Raw genomic sequence first — 13,409 nt, 5'->3', positions numbered from 1 at the left:
TTGCAATTTTCTTTAAAAGTATAATGCTAATATTTTTCTTGTTGGCCTATTATAATATTGTTTTATTCATGTTAAATTACACACACCAATTGAATAAATTACACATTGTTTGTTAGATTAACAGTAATATTGATTGATATAATATTTCTAAAGAATAAGATATTTCCTTCACCTCGAAAAATTATCCTCTAATACTTTTTACACATTAAATAAATTTTTATTTTTTGCCAGAAGTCCTTATGAAAGCAATGTTTCTACACAGAGAGATGTCTTTCTTGATCCGCGGATGGAGACACGGTCTCCCTATTCGTGAGTTAGGAAACGCCTTTCCTTTGCTCTAGCATAGCATAGGCAGAATGATCGTCTACATTACACCTCCCTCATATTTCACATTTTTCACATTTATAGAATTGAATATTATTGTCGTAGTAATGTGAACCTGATGGAGTATACAATCAAAATTGTAACATTCTAATTAACAACTATACAAGATAAAAGATAAACGGGTTAGTCGATGAAAGACGACAAATATCTTTACTCGGATGTAACCGATCTAACCAAGTTATCTAGTGATTGTTTTTTATCCCTTCTCTGACCTTCCATGATGTGCTGCTATGCGATACTAGAGAAGTATGGACCTTGTATGTATATCAAAAGACCAAGCAGATCTTTAAAACATGTAACATTGCAATGCATGTTTAGTGGTGTATAGACAAATTTAGTGGTGTAAAGATCAGTACCCCACATTAAACTACAACCATTAAGGTAATAGACGAATCGGTTAAGACCAGAATATCATTTTTTTAACGGCGATATCGACATTGAATGCTCTCATTTGCCACCCAGTCACCCACACACGCGTTAGGAAGAAACCCAATTTGCGAGATGTTGACAGTACCATCGAAGGTTGGGAAAACCCCTCAGACACCTTCCCAAATCGCATTGATGTTGAAAGTACCATCAAACGTTGGAAACTCCTAACTTGGAGTGAGAATCGAAACTGAGTTAGCAGTACCCAAGTTGGATCCCACCCTCATACCACTTAACCAAGCTTCGGTGTATATCATTAATGGTGGTGTATTATTAGCTTGCTACTTACGTCCTTACAGAGATCTTAGAATACAACTTTAAAAGTCAAAACCATTTTTCTATGGAGGGAATGAACCATGTATGAGGACTTAACATCAATCCCACTCAAAATACAGGGATGATGCTACATACATAAATGTAACAAAGTAACATACTATGGTATGCTAATAAGTAATTTAAAGAACAGCATGACTAGTTAGTACTTTTTGCAGTCACACTACAATTTTGACATTAATGGTCTTAGTATACCAGCTACAACTTGGACCCATAAACTTGTTGATCTTAATATTCAGGTCTTGATAGTCGAGCGTCTGATAGAACTGTGAACATCTGTGTTTCTACAAATTCCTATGAAAACAAAAAACAATTGCATTATAAGTTTATAACTGTTTTTGCACATTTGTATTACATAATTTCTAGTAAGAAGCAACGAAACAGTAGCATAAAAAAATAGTTCTATAGTGAAGGGAAATGTGTTTTCAAACTAATTTCACAATCAAGAATGATGTTAAAGTGTGTTGCAAAAGATGATATATCAAAGTGTTCCTTGGCGTTTGGAAAATTCTGATTATTTATCTATAACCAGATTGCATGACCGAATCATCCTCATAGCACAGTGGTTAGGGCCTAAGTTCATCCCATGAGATCTCAGGTTCAAATCTCACTGAAAACCTAGTTTGGGGTGGCCAGAGAAAAGGGTCGGAAACGGTTACGGAATACCCAAATAGGCCGCATACATCTGAGTACGAAAAAATATTCCCTTTCCCGGGTAGATTGCATGACCAAAAAGGACAAGTGTATGTATTGTTGTAATCTTTATATTTACTAAATTAACAAAACACATGTTTACAATTATTTTTAACCAACTTTTGGATTAGAAAAAAGTTATCATTCAAAATAGAAGAATGAGTCTCTTTCTAATAAGGGTTCAAATATTTATGTTTGAGAACTTGATTGGTGAATGCATATCTTGGATGTAAAAGTATACCTTGATAAATGGTCGGTCTCTATAGGGGAAGGAATCAATATAGCTCTCCTTGATAAGTACAGGAACCTGCACATAAAAAACGATACAGTAAAAATGGAACAAAGCAGAATCATACTTGTTTCAACTAGTAATTAAGTATGATCAAATCAAATAATGGAAAATTATGATTTAGAATCAAGTCATTTTACCCTGTCATTTTCATTTTGTATACTAGTGATTGCATGGTTGGACAGGTTTGAACAAAGCGACTCCAAGTGCTGTCTCATGACAGCCAGAAATTGTGTTGCTGCTTCAATCTGTGTACCATGAACAAGTTACTTCCAAATATTTCAACACCATCTAAAAAAGTGGTAATACACAAATACATAATCAACTTGGCCAAAACGGATAATGGTTAGTTTTATTTATTTATTTTATTTTTTGGCGAAAAAACTTAATAACGTTGAACGGATCCGAAGATCAAACAGTACAAAACGATACCCAAGAAGGAGATCAAACAGTATATATTAAGTTATATATAAAAAAACTTATAAATTACCTGCCATTTGTTGATTCTGTATACAGGGTGCTTTTTAGCAGCAGTTTTGTCACTCGATAGTCTAGCATGAAGTGGGCCCAGTCTGGTCATGAGTTCTCTATACCTCGGTAGTGCTGGTAAGGATGACAGTTCAACCTGTCGAGACTCAACTCGGTGAGTTAACTCAGAAAACTTAAATTCCATTATGCAAGTCTAAAAAGGCTAACAAGTTACACCAGGTAGAAATGATCAGCCCACAAACCTTTTTTATCAACGAATGATTTGTGCATTAAGTATGATCACAAAAACTATGTATCCACATAACATCTATTTAAGTAAACTAAAATGATTTTGGAAAATGTAAGAATTATAGTTCACATGTACAATTTGAGGAGACCAATATTAAATTACTTTCTATATAATAGATATATATCAGCAATATTGCACAAAATATAAAGGAGAATATAGATGTATGTATTTGTTGTTCAATTATGTGAACCAACCTTTTTTTTGTATGTCTCCTAAAATTACTAGAGGCGGAAAATTTGACCTATTTGCCTTAAAATGGATCAACTTGTATGTTTTACCTCTAAAGGTCAGCATACAAGTATAATTTAAAAGTAGAAAACCTCATAAATCGTTTGCTTAAAAAACCACCTCGTAGATAATTACTGTCACAACATTGACTTGCATAATCAGTTGGCTTATCAAGTGTTTTGGGTCAACCCAACTCAAGCCACATCAAATAAAATAATAAATTGCTATGACACTTAAACCATTGGCGACCAATTGCCCAAATGAGCAATTTTGCAGCATCTAGTTTTACGAAGGATATTATTATTATTATGCAATTTATAAGAAAGGTGAATATGCTCCACCAATCGATACAACTATTTCTAGTCCAGAAACTAAATTTGATTGTTTTGCACTAGTTATAATCATATATTGGTCAAGCCGTGTACCTGGTTATCAGCCAAATTAACACGAACAAGGTCTTTAGATTTCATTTTGCTATCAGCTGGTTTATGCAGTATCCCCACCTGCACAATGATATAAACAATAATATGAAACTTAACATATCAATAACCTAATTTATAACCTAACTACATATCTCAATGAAACAAGCATATACGCGTGACACAAGTTTTCAGATTATTTTAAAAAGTAATATCTTTATTCAATAATTTATATCCAACAAGAATGGAGTCTGTAATCATAATATATAGATCAAATGTGCGTATATGCGAAACTAAGGCTTGAAATTAGAAACTTACAACAAAAGGAACAGGGGCATCAAGAAAATCAAACATAATGGCTGGAAGAACCTGTAAAAGAAAAATATAAGTTAAAGAAAGATCATGTTTCTTCATTTGCTAGATAGTGCTACTAAACAAGTAAGGGGTCAATTATAAAGATGGAAAGATAGATGAATTGAGTGGGTTGGGTAATAAATCAAAACATTTTAGCAAGGGTAGAAACGGGCCAAATTGGATTGGATTCAACCAGCAACACATTTTTGAACAATAATAATCATTATAGATATTTAATGCATACTTATGATTACAAAAACTGAATCATTGCAATGAAAGTCAATAGTCAATAGCTTTGAAGAAAACTAATTAAAAGATTTTATGCACTAAATAGACTTAGGGTGACTTTCTGACTGTCTGGAGTTGTTCAATCCATCCGACACGTTCCACATTTGGCTAAATTTGTTTGATTCTCCCGTTTTGGATCAAACACAACCAAAATAAACCCATTCACATGTAAACGGGCCAAATTTGCAACCTTCAACAATGGAATTTGGTTAATGAATATGTATGACTTACCGGAAGGAACAAGCTCTGCCATTCAAATGGAAGAATCATTGGAATAAGAGATAATATTGTAGCAGATAGGACACCCTACATATGTTACAATAAACAACTTTGAAATTAGTTTAATGATTTAATTGGCGCTGCAAAATTTTAGAAATTAAAATGGCTAACAAATTTCAGAAAGTTATTACCAGATTTGGAGATGTGATGATCACTTGTTTCTCCAAAAGTACAGCCGTAAGCAATATTAGAACCTGAAATTAGTTTTATGATTAAATTGCTGCATACATAATCACAAGTACACTTCTATATAAGATTCTTATAGTTCTATGACAAGTTTTTTTCAAACTGTAAGCACATCATATCAAACTGAGTATATAACTGCAAATGACACGTAGAAATAAATAAAGAATGTTTGAATATCTAACGTTTACATTTTGAAGGGAAAGAGCTCTACAAATTGTAATGGTAGTCCAATTTGATAATGAGACGGCTTCCTCAATTTGCGCAAGCTTAAACTTGACCTAGTTAAACATTATATGTCAGGTATTTAGTAACTACGTGCATGAGTTAATGCTAGAGGTGGAAATGTTAACCCATTTACTTACATGTATGGATCAAACGGGTTAAATTAATTTTGAGAAGAAAAAAAAAGATTAAATGAAGTGGGACGGAGTTGCAAGTCACCCATAGTCAATTGTTAATAAACAAAATCTCCTCAATCATTTTATTTCGTTCCAATTATTATACTATTTTGTAGATAATAGCGCTATAGTGATCATATCTAACACAGTAGACTTTTTTTAAAAACAAATTGCACTATAATGGTTATGAGTCAAACTGACCCCTCCCATACAAAAGTATCTGTTTTGACCCAGACCATGTTGCCATCTCTAGCAAATCCAAATGATGCATTAACAAAAGGATATACCTTATCGGGAATCATTGACATATCTGCATCGGGGTCTTCTCCAAAAGAAAAGGCGGTCCTATAATATTCAATAGCTTGTAGATGGTCTAGTGGCTTAAAGTGTACTTTACCTCCATATGATGGAACAGGCAAAGCATGATAGCTGCAAACAATCTGTAGCAATTCATTTTTGTGTTCCTGTAATCAGTCATCACTGTGTATTAATAAAAAAAATTCACACAATTGTTACAAAAACAAAATCACAAAATGATTTGTACTGTTCAAGTGAGGAAAGAGAAACATGAGAAAGAAAGATATTGAATTTGATTGATTCATATGCAAGTCCATATCAACGATTACAAAAGTTAAATTGTTTCAATATGAACACTGTTTTAATATGAAACACTTTGAATTTAAATGATGTTATGAGTTTTATGCATTGGGAATGCTTTTAAGCTACTTTCTCGAAATTCTTTATAATAATAATTCTATCACCCGTACATGTTAGATATAAGTCCAGACTTAAGTCATCCGCGTTTACAATTTTCCCCCAAAATTATTTGCTAGAAAATTTAGTAACGTATAACCAAGAAAGTCAACACACCTTAGCCCATTCCATAATCATCTTAGTAGTAACATCTTTATCACTGCAACATAATTCTTCATCTTCATCCTCTGTTACAATGCCTCTTACTGAACTGGTTGAAGAGAAAGAACATAATAGATAATAATTGCACAATCAAACTAAAAACACCCTATTATAACATACATACATACATACATAAGCTAGCAAACAAACTTTCAGTTACACGTGTTGAACTATAAACCTATGATCTTAGTCTTGTATCAGGTAGCACCTTAACCAATAGCAACCACACACTAACTACAATCACAATCACAAGTCATTATAAATTGATAACAAGTCTGTTCACCTGAATAATGGTCCCGAACTTCCAATTCGTTCTAGTGTTCGTTTTGTCGGAAAAACACATGCTTCAATACATGTTTTGCGTATGCTATTATAATCATCATGCACTTTCCCTAAATACTCCCACTGCTTTTCTGAGGCATCATTATAATCATCATGACTATGCAACTCCCTTCTTCGAACATTAGGTGACCCAGTTCCGTGTTTTGATGGTGACCCGGTTCCGCGTTTTGATGGTGACCCGGTTCCGTGTTTTGATGGTGACCCGGTTCCGCGTTTTGATGGTGACCCGGTTCCGCGTTTTGATGGTGAGTTTAAGGTTGGAGAAGAAACTGAAAGGGTTAACGGGTCATCAACTGGTATTGCATAATCCGTCCATGAGGTTCGTTTACTTGGACTGCCAGTATATTTATCCTCTTGTTGGTTCTCTAGTTTGGGTGATGAAGGGATTTGATTCAATATACTGATAAACTTTGTTATTCGATTTAGACGCTCCTGTGCAACTATACTGCATCCAAATACATGAAAATTATGAGGTGGTAGTTCAAATTCGACATGTTTGCTAGAGGTAGTAATCCAGTCAAACCAGGCATATTCTGTTTCTCAACTCTTAATGCAGGTCAAAACGGGTTTGATCAACGGGTTTGACCAATGCCCTATTTTATAAAAATTTATAAGTTATTAGTATGTCAAATATAACTCAACAAATCATATTATTTCAATAACAATCTAATGTTTTTTAACAAACACACACACACACACACCCTTTCTGTCCACGACAGGACTCGAACTCACAACCTTAAGGTTGATGAGTCCCCTTGATACCTCTAGGCCATAAGCCCTTTGGTAATAACAATCTAATTTATTTTGTATAAAATGATCAAGTAGGTTTAAAGATCACAAATACACTTTAGACAAGTTTCAAGCCATTTGATCCAATTTACTGTTACTGGCTTCAATTTACGCACTTTGACCACTTAAAGATAGATGTAACAAAAATCGACCCATTCATAAGTAAATAAGTCGATATAGACACATCTAATATTTCATATAAGTGAAGGAAATGGAAGCTAGCCTGTTTAACATATCGTAGTGTAGTTCGAAGAACGGGACCCTTGTCAATAGACAATAACATCGAGGTGCGGTGATTAGAAAACGACTTCCTCGTCCTGGTGCTCTTGGAAGAGACGATCCAGCACCAAGCATCCCGGGTGGTCGATGAACAAATTCTTGTGTGTGTAAACAAACACCATAAAGAGTTGCATTGTCTGCCACCTGATTCATACAAAAAAATAAAAAATAAACTACTGTTACTGTGTGTGCATATTATGTGATACCAACTAAAACTCTATAACAGAAAATGTTCCTGTTATATTTTCTTCAATTAAGCATTTAAAGACAATAAATATCAACTGGATACCTACAGTTCAAATAGTATATCATTTACACCAATCGGGTTAGTTTCAATCATAGTACCAAACATCAAATTTTGAAGTGTCATTACGTGTAGGGTTATCCCTGTATTTTAACTGAAATCTACTTTTTAGGATATAAGACAGGCCCCAAAGACGTTATTGTAGTTTATATCAACATTTTTGTTAGCAGCTATTGATATCGTCACCATCTATCTGTCATTTTTTGTTTTCATAGCAAATTGACTAATCAGGTTACTTGGATCCGGTTAAAACAGAACGAGAATGATGTCACTCATGCGACTTCATATCAATAGAGACACATGGCTTAATATATAGTTTTTTAGTACTCAGATAAAATATAATTGAATATGAAATCATAGATTGTCAATATTTTCTATTTTGACCATCAATATATCAATACAACTTGCCTTAAGTGAAAATATGAATGACAAGTCATCTCTGCTCAAGTGTTCCTGTTCATGAAAACAATATAAGAGTTTGATTAGCATATGCTATGAACAATCTAGGACCAAACAAGCAATCCAAACAATTAGAAACTAAAAAGGGATTTCATGCACTCCTACCTGATTATAGACGAGTGAATTTAACTCACTCAGAGATGGAGACCTTGTTAGCATACATGCCTGAAGGAAGCACAAAATTAAAGAAGACATATATCTGCATTATTTGTACTATAACAAATAACAAATAAATAGGCCCAAAAAATACACAGCTTTTGATAGACGCGAATGTTGTTCTTATGAAATACATCTAGAGTTTGTCAGTTCAGACATCAGAATATTATCAAAAAAAGAAGGCTGGGATTGGAGACATATAGAACAGATATCTAAAAAGTATCTGGTTTTGCATATAAGGTGGCATTTTGGACCTATTAATCACTAAATTGATTGATTTGGGTTATCTTTAATCTCCCAATAATATTTACAAGGGGTTAAGTACAATGAAAAGGCTATAAAACTAATCAAATTGGTCAAATGGCTCAAAGATTGCTCACAGTGCAATACATATATTCTCGTTAATCAGTTAATCCAGCATACATATTATTATCAAAGAAATCAAGTTGTGCAATCGTAGATAAGTTAGTTTTTACTAAAAAGGATTTTTCTTTAAAAAAGAAAGAAAGAATTTTTGGCAATAAAGTAAAGCGTCCAGAGTCAACTCTACCAATCCTGCATATTTCAATGAATACATAAAAGGAACCATTTTAATCTGTTACCTAATTTGCCTGACATTTTTCTTCCAAAATCTTGGCATATAAAATATTTTACATGGAGAATATCATGAAAAAATTGAGATTAACAATATATCACCTTCACACCTTCAGGAAAGCAAAAGGATGCCAAATCTGCTAATCGCATAGACAACTTCTTCCCTGGAGGGTACTTAAATAGTATCTGGAGAAAATAGATAAAATATTAAAAAAAAAAAAAAACATAATATACAATCAAATCTCTCTAGCATTAGAAATTTTGAATATAATTATTTCAGTCATTGGAACAATATGTAAGTCCTCACACTAGTTATAGGGAAACTTGCTTATGTTTAAAATTTAGTCAGGCATCATACCTGAGGTTCCATCATAACAGTTGGGGGTGATCGATATTGCATGCCTTTTAGATCCGTTAGATCTGTTCTGTCTTTTTTCAACTCCATCTTTTTTCTTGTAGCAAATGCTTCCTCCACTGGCTCAAGATTAGCATTTGGATGTATACCCGCAATAACGAAATGCTCAAAAAGCGCAGTTGGATTCTCGTACTTTGAGGTATCCTACACACACCATCTTCACACATAAGCCGTATAACAAATCACATGCACAACATTCAGAATACAAGAACAAAAAACTTAAACATGTCTATTGAAGACTTTGTTGTATACAAAAACTCAGCTTGCACTTGAGTTGCAGAGACAGAGTACACATAAATAATTAACTTATGTATCAAAATGCATTGAAAATGTAAATAATGAGTATGATATATGAATTTACAAATTACCTTAGTCTTTGAGTGACATCGATACCACTGGCGTTTCTGATGAGCTAAAATTTCAGGATTGAAAAATGCTTGTTCTTGACCAGCACCCCAGTTCAAAGCCCTTTGCATATGAGTCTTAAATCTTTGAAAACCATTTGATTGATTATTATTATTATTATTATTATTATTATTATTATTTAACGAAGTCACAATTTCACTTCTACAGCGTCTATGGTTAGGCCCTACTGTTGCCATCCTTACACCACCAATTTCTAACCTAGTAACATCATCTTCTCATACAATGCCCATCGATACTTCAAATATTGACCAGATTATCAAAATCCAGTCCTTCTAAAGTACCAATACATTTATCATATATAAGTTGAAATCTAAACAACCATCAATACTCTAAAATAATAAATAATCCTTCTAAAATCCCCAATAATGCCAAATCCAACCGATAACTTGAATCATCAAATGTGCACTACCTCACAACGCAAAATTCATAGAGAATAACATTCGTTACGATGAGGTTTCTTCCACAAATCACAATCCTGAATACATAATCAAATTAATCAAGCATAATGTTATAAACAAGTTATATGATATACAGATACATAATATATACATGTATATATGTGTGAATTTTATGATTCGATCAATACGGATAACAGAATGTTACAAATAAGCTTTAATTAACATGTAATTTAACAACGCTAAGTCAATAATTCATACCTATGAAATGAAAATGAATTCGAAATATAATAATAATAATAATAATAATAAGGAAAATGAGAAATTAAGCATGAGAGATTAAATTGATGTACCTGTAATGACGACGAACATAAAGCGTGTTTGCGGAGTTATGAAGAAATGAAATTAATCGCTAGGGTTTTTTCGTTACGTTACGCGATTTGGATTTAACGAAAATATTGTGCATGCAGATATCAATTAGATTGTGATGAGATCAGGAAATGTACGTTATGAGACTGAATGGTTGCCATAAATATAAATATAAATATAAATAAATAAATGTGATTATGATGATTCAGTTATGCACAAAAATTAAAGAAAATACAAATATGCTACAATCATATCATATCATCATCATCATCATCATATATCATATATCATATCATATCATCATATCATATCATATCATATCATATCATATCATATCATCATATCATATCATATCATATATCATATCATATCATATCATCATCATCATCATATATCATATATCATCATATCATCATATCATATCATATATCATATATCATATCATATATCATATCATATCATATCATATATCATATATCATATATCATATCATATCATATCATATCATATATCATATATCATATCATATATCATATATCATATCATCATCATCATATATCATATATCATATCATATTCATATTCATATATTCATATACATCATATAAAGCACAAGACACTGCCACGTGTCCTTCTATTCATATACATCATATAAAGCACAAGACACTGCCACGTGTCCTTCTACTAATCACCTATCAATTAATTAATCCACGTGTTAATTACGGATTAGTGGAACAAATTAGACCTAATACTCTGACAGCGTGACAAGTGTCGCACATCCATTCGTCATTTGAATTAATTAACACCAAACACTCTTCTTCTTCAAAAACAAACCGTACAAATTATCACCTCTCTCTCTCTCTCAACCCTCTCTCTTCTAAACTGAAAACCCATAGCTTTTTCGCCGGAGAATATGGCCGAAGACTGCCGCAATCGACCACGCCACTACCACTAATTTATCCGTTACAATTTTACGCACCTACTGGTATAAATTTTTTAATCATCCGATTGTATTAATTTTTTTGCCCTAATTTTATCTTTTGATTCAACGACAGTGACGATGAAATCATCGATGGATTTACATGAATCGAGTTGTTCAATTGAATTATTTTTCAATTTTGTTAACCGATTTCGCATTCGGTTGAATACAGATGACAATTATGCAATCGAATTAATACTTATGAAACCGTCGCTTGCATATCTAAGCATATCGAAGCAGATCAATCCGTTGAGGTTATTTCGGATCAATCAAACGAATTGATTTAAAAATGTGAGTTTTTAATGAAATTATATCTGGATATTTTAAAAAGAAAAAACTTCATCATGATATCTTTGATTCAGTTTTTGGATTACAATGAAGAACATGTAACATAATGGAGATTGTTAATCTTTTTTATGATTAATTTTTCCCTGAAAATTATTAGTTACTATTATTAATTTTTGATGTTTTTCTGGATATCATTTGATAAAATCAATAATTAGGTTTAAAAATATACAAATTCGGTTGATTGATATTTTATAGTTTGATGGCAAATTCTGTTACCCTTTTGATATTTTATAGTTTGCAAATTCTGTCCGAATTTATCAATGCTTTTAGATTCGCGATTTGCAAATGATTTTGGGAGTGCTAACAACGGGCTCGATTTCCAAGACGGCAGCTGTGAATTGATCATCCATATAAAACAGGCTAATTCACTGCATTGGCTGCTATGTTAGTGATGTTATTATTATTTTTATTATTATTGTTATTATGAATTATGAATTATGATGGACAAATTTGAGGTTGTTAGCAGTCATAGTGAAAGTGAAGAAGATGAACAAGTTGAAACGGATAAGAAGATGGATTCAAAGAAGAAAGGGTGGTTTACAATATCCATGTACCAGAGGTAAATGAATATATTAGTTAATATGATTAAACTGATTGTGGTTAGGGAAAACAAAACAACAATTAATATGGCTGTCAATCGTGCTACTTGAATCAGTTAAATGGTTCAGCTCACCCGTTTTAGTTTATCATTACCTGAAATTTGGCTGCAAATCATCACAAGATCAAGTGCCTAAGATTTTTGTATGCTTTAATCTGTTTAGCATTGCTGGGAAGGCAAATTTGGATAAAGTAGAAATAGAACCAGCTTTGTCGGTTGCAGCTACCTGCATTGATTGACAGATTTTAATTCAAGTTGTGTTGGGTAACAATATGACTTACGAGGTAATTGTGTTTGATTTTGACCTTATTTTTTTGTTTAAGATGATCTGAATTCTTTTTAAATCAATTTAATTTTTTATTGTTTCAAGTCTGAAGTCATATTTAATTCTATTGTTTATATTATTCAAGTGGGACTTGAATTTCGCAAATGACGATTGCTGTGTCAACAGTCCAGCTAAGTATCTGGTGCAATCGTGGTTTCATGTACAATCATGGTTTCATGTTACTTGAATTTATTTGCACACACAATTATAATTATTTTGTAATTCCTTCAGGTTGGGAGAGAGCGACAACAATTCGACTTTGATGTGGTGTTCCTCGGAAGTTCAACTTGTCATAGATGGGTCGATATGTTTGTAAGGATACCAAAGTCTCAATTTTGATGGTGTTCCTTAGAAGTTCAACCTTCCATGGTAACTTTCATGACATTGTTATCCTGGTGACTTTCCATGGTAATTTTCAACTTTTACGGAAGGAGCATCCTATAGTGTTGTTATCCAGGCAAGTCTTGAAATTATATCGCTCAAGAAAGCTCTCGGCGGGAGTTAAAATGAAGAGTGAAACAACTTATTTTACCAGGTTAGGGTCAGATTTGGTTCACCTATTACTGGATATGTTCAGGAAAGTAGAAGCCTCGCCAGCGAATTCTTAATCGAGTCTGGAAGGATAATGAAGGTGTTGAGCATGTTGAGGTTAATATTCAAAA

General features: G+C 32.8%; 1 protein-coding gene across 2 annotated transcripts; it reads right to left on the bottom strand.

The window, feature by feature from the left end:
- Positions 1 to 1,142: 1,142 nt before the first annotated feature.
- LOC139877112 (uncharacterized) lies at positions 1,143 to 9,832 on the bottom strand. 2 transcript variants are annotated; one of them, XM_071864530.1, is made up of 18 exons: positions 9,677 to 9,832; positions 9,252 to 9,452; positions 8,996 to 9,079; positions 8,249 to 8,308; positions 8,093 to 8,137; positions 7,325 to 7,524; positions 6,254 to 6,757; positions 5,926 to 6,019; positions 5,343 to 5,519; positions 4,846 to 4,935; positions 4,603 to 4,665; positions 4,424 to 4,498; positions 3,869 to 3,919; positions 3,557 to 3,634; positions 2,616 to 2,750; positions 2,266 to 2,373; positions 2,078 to 2,143; positions 1,143 to 1,437 (listed from the first exon to the last, which is right to left on the bottom strand). In XM_071864530.1, the coding sequence occupies exons 1-18, from the start codon at positions 9,782 to 9,784 to the stop codon at positions 1,372 to 1,374; spliced, it is 2,205 nt and encodes a 734-aa protein (XP_071720631.1). In that variant the 5' UTR covers positions 9,785 to 9,832; the 3' UTR covers positions 1,143 to 1,371. The 2 variants fall into 2 exon arrangements, with proteins under 2 accessions (XP_071720631.1, XP_071720630.1); XM_071864529.1 differs by lacking the exon at positions 9,677 to 9,832 and having other exon boundaries at positions 9,004 to 9,079; positions 9,252 to 9,284.
- Positions 9,833 to 13,409: the final 3,577 nt, after the last annotated feature.

Source organism: Rutidosis leptorrhynchoides, chromosome 11, assembly GCF_046630445.1.
Source record: "Rutidosis leptorrhynchoides isolate AG116_Rl617_1_P2 chromosome 11, CSIRO_AGI_Rlap_v1, whole genome shotgun sequence".
Classification (NCBI taxonomy): domain Eukaryota; kingdom Viridiplantae; phylum Streptophyta; class Magnoliopsida; order Asterales; family Asteraceae; genus Rutidosis; species Rutidosis leptorrhynchoides.
The sequence above is the reverse complement of the archived record's forward strand: the minus strand, read 5'-3'. Positions and strand labels throughout refer to the sequence as shown.

Bases quoted from the DNA above. Each gene is read 5' to 3' on its own strand.
- LOC139877112 (XM_071864530.1), bottom strand. From the start codon at position 9,784: ATGCAAAGGGCTTTGAACTGGGGTGCTGGTCAAGAACAAGCATTTTTC. The intron at 6,020-6,253 runs GTGAACAGACTT...CTCTTCAACCAG, and splicing joins AGTTCGGGACCATTATTCAG to TTCAGTAAGAGGCATTGTAA. The intron at 4,936-5,342 runs GTATATCCTTTT...ATGTTTAACTAG, and splicing joins TGTCAATGATTCCCGATAAG to GTCAAGTTTAAGCTTGCGCA.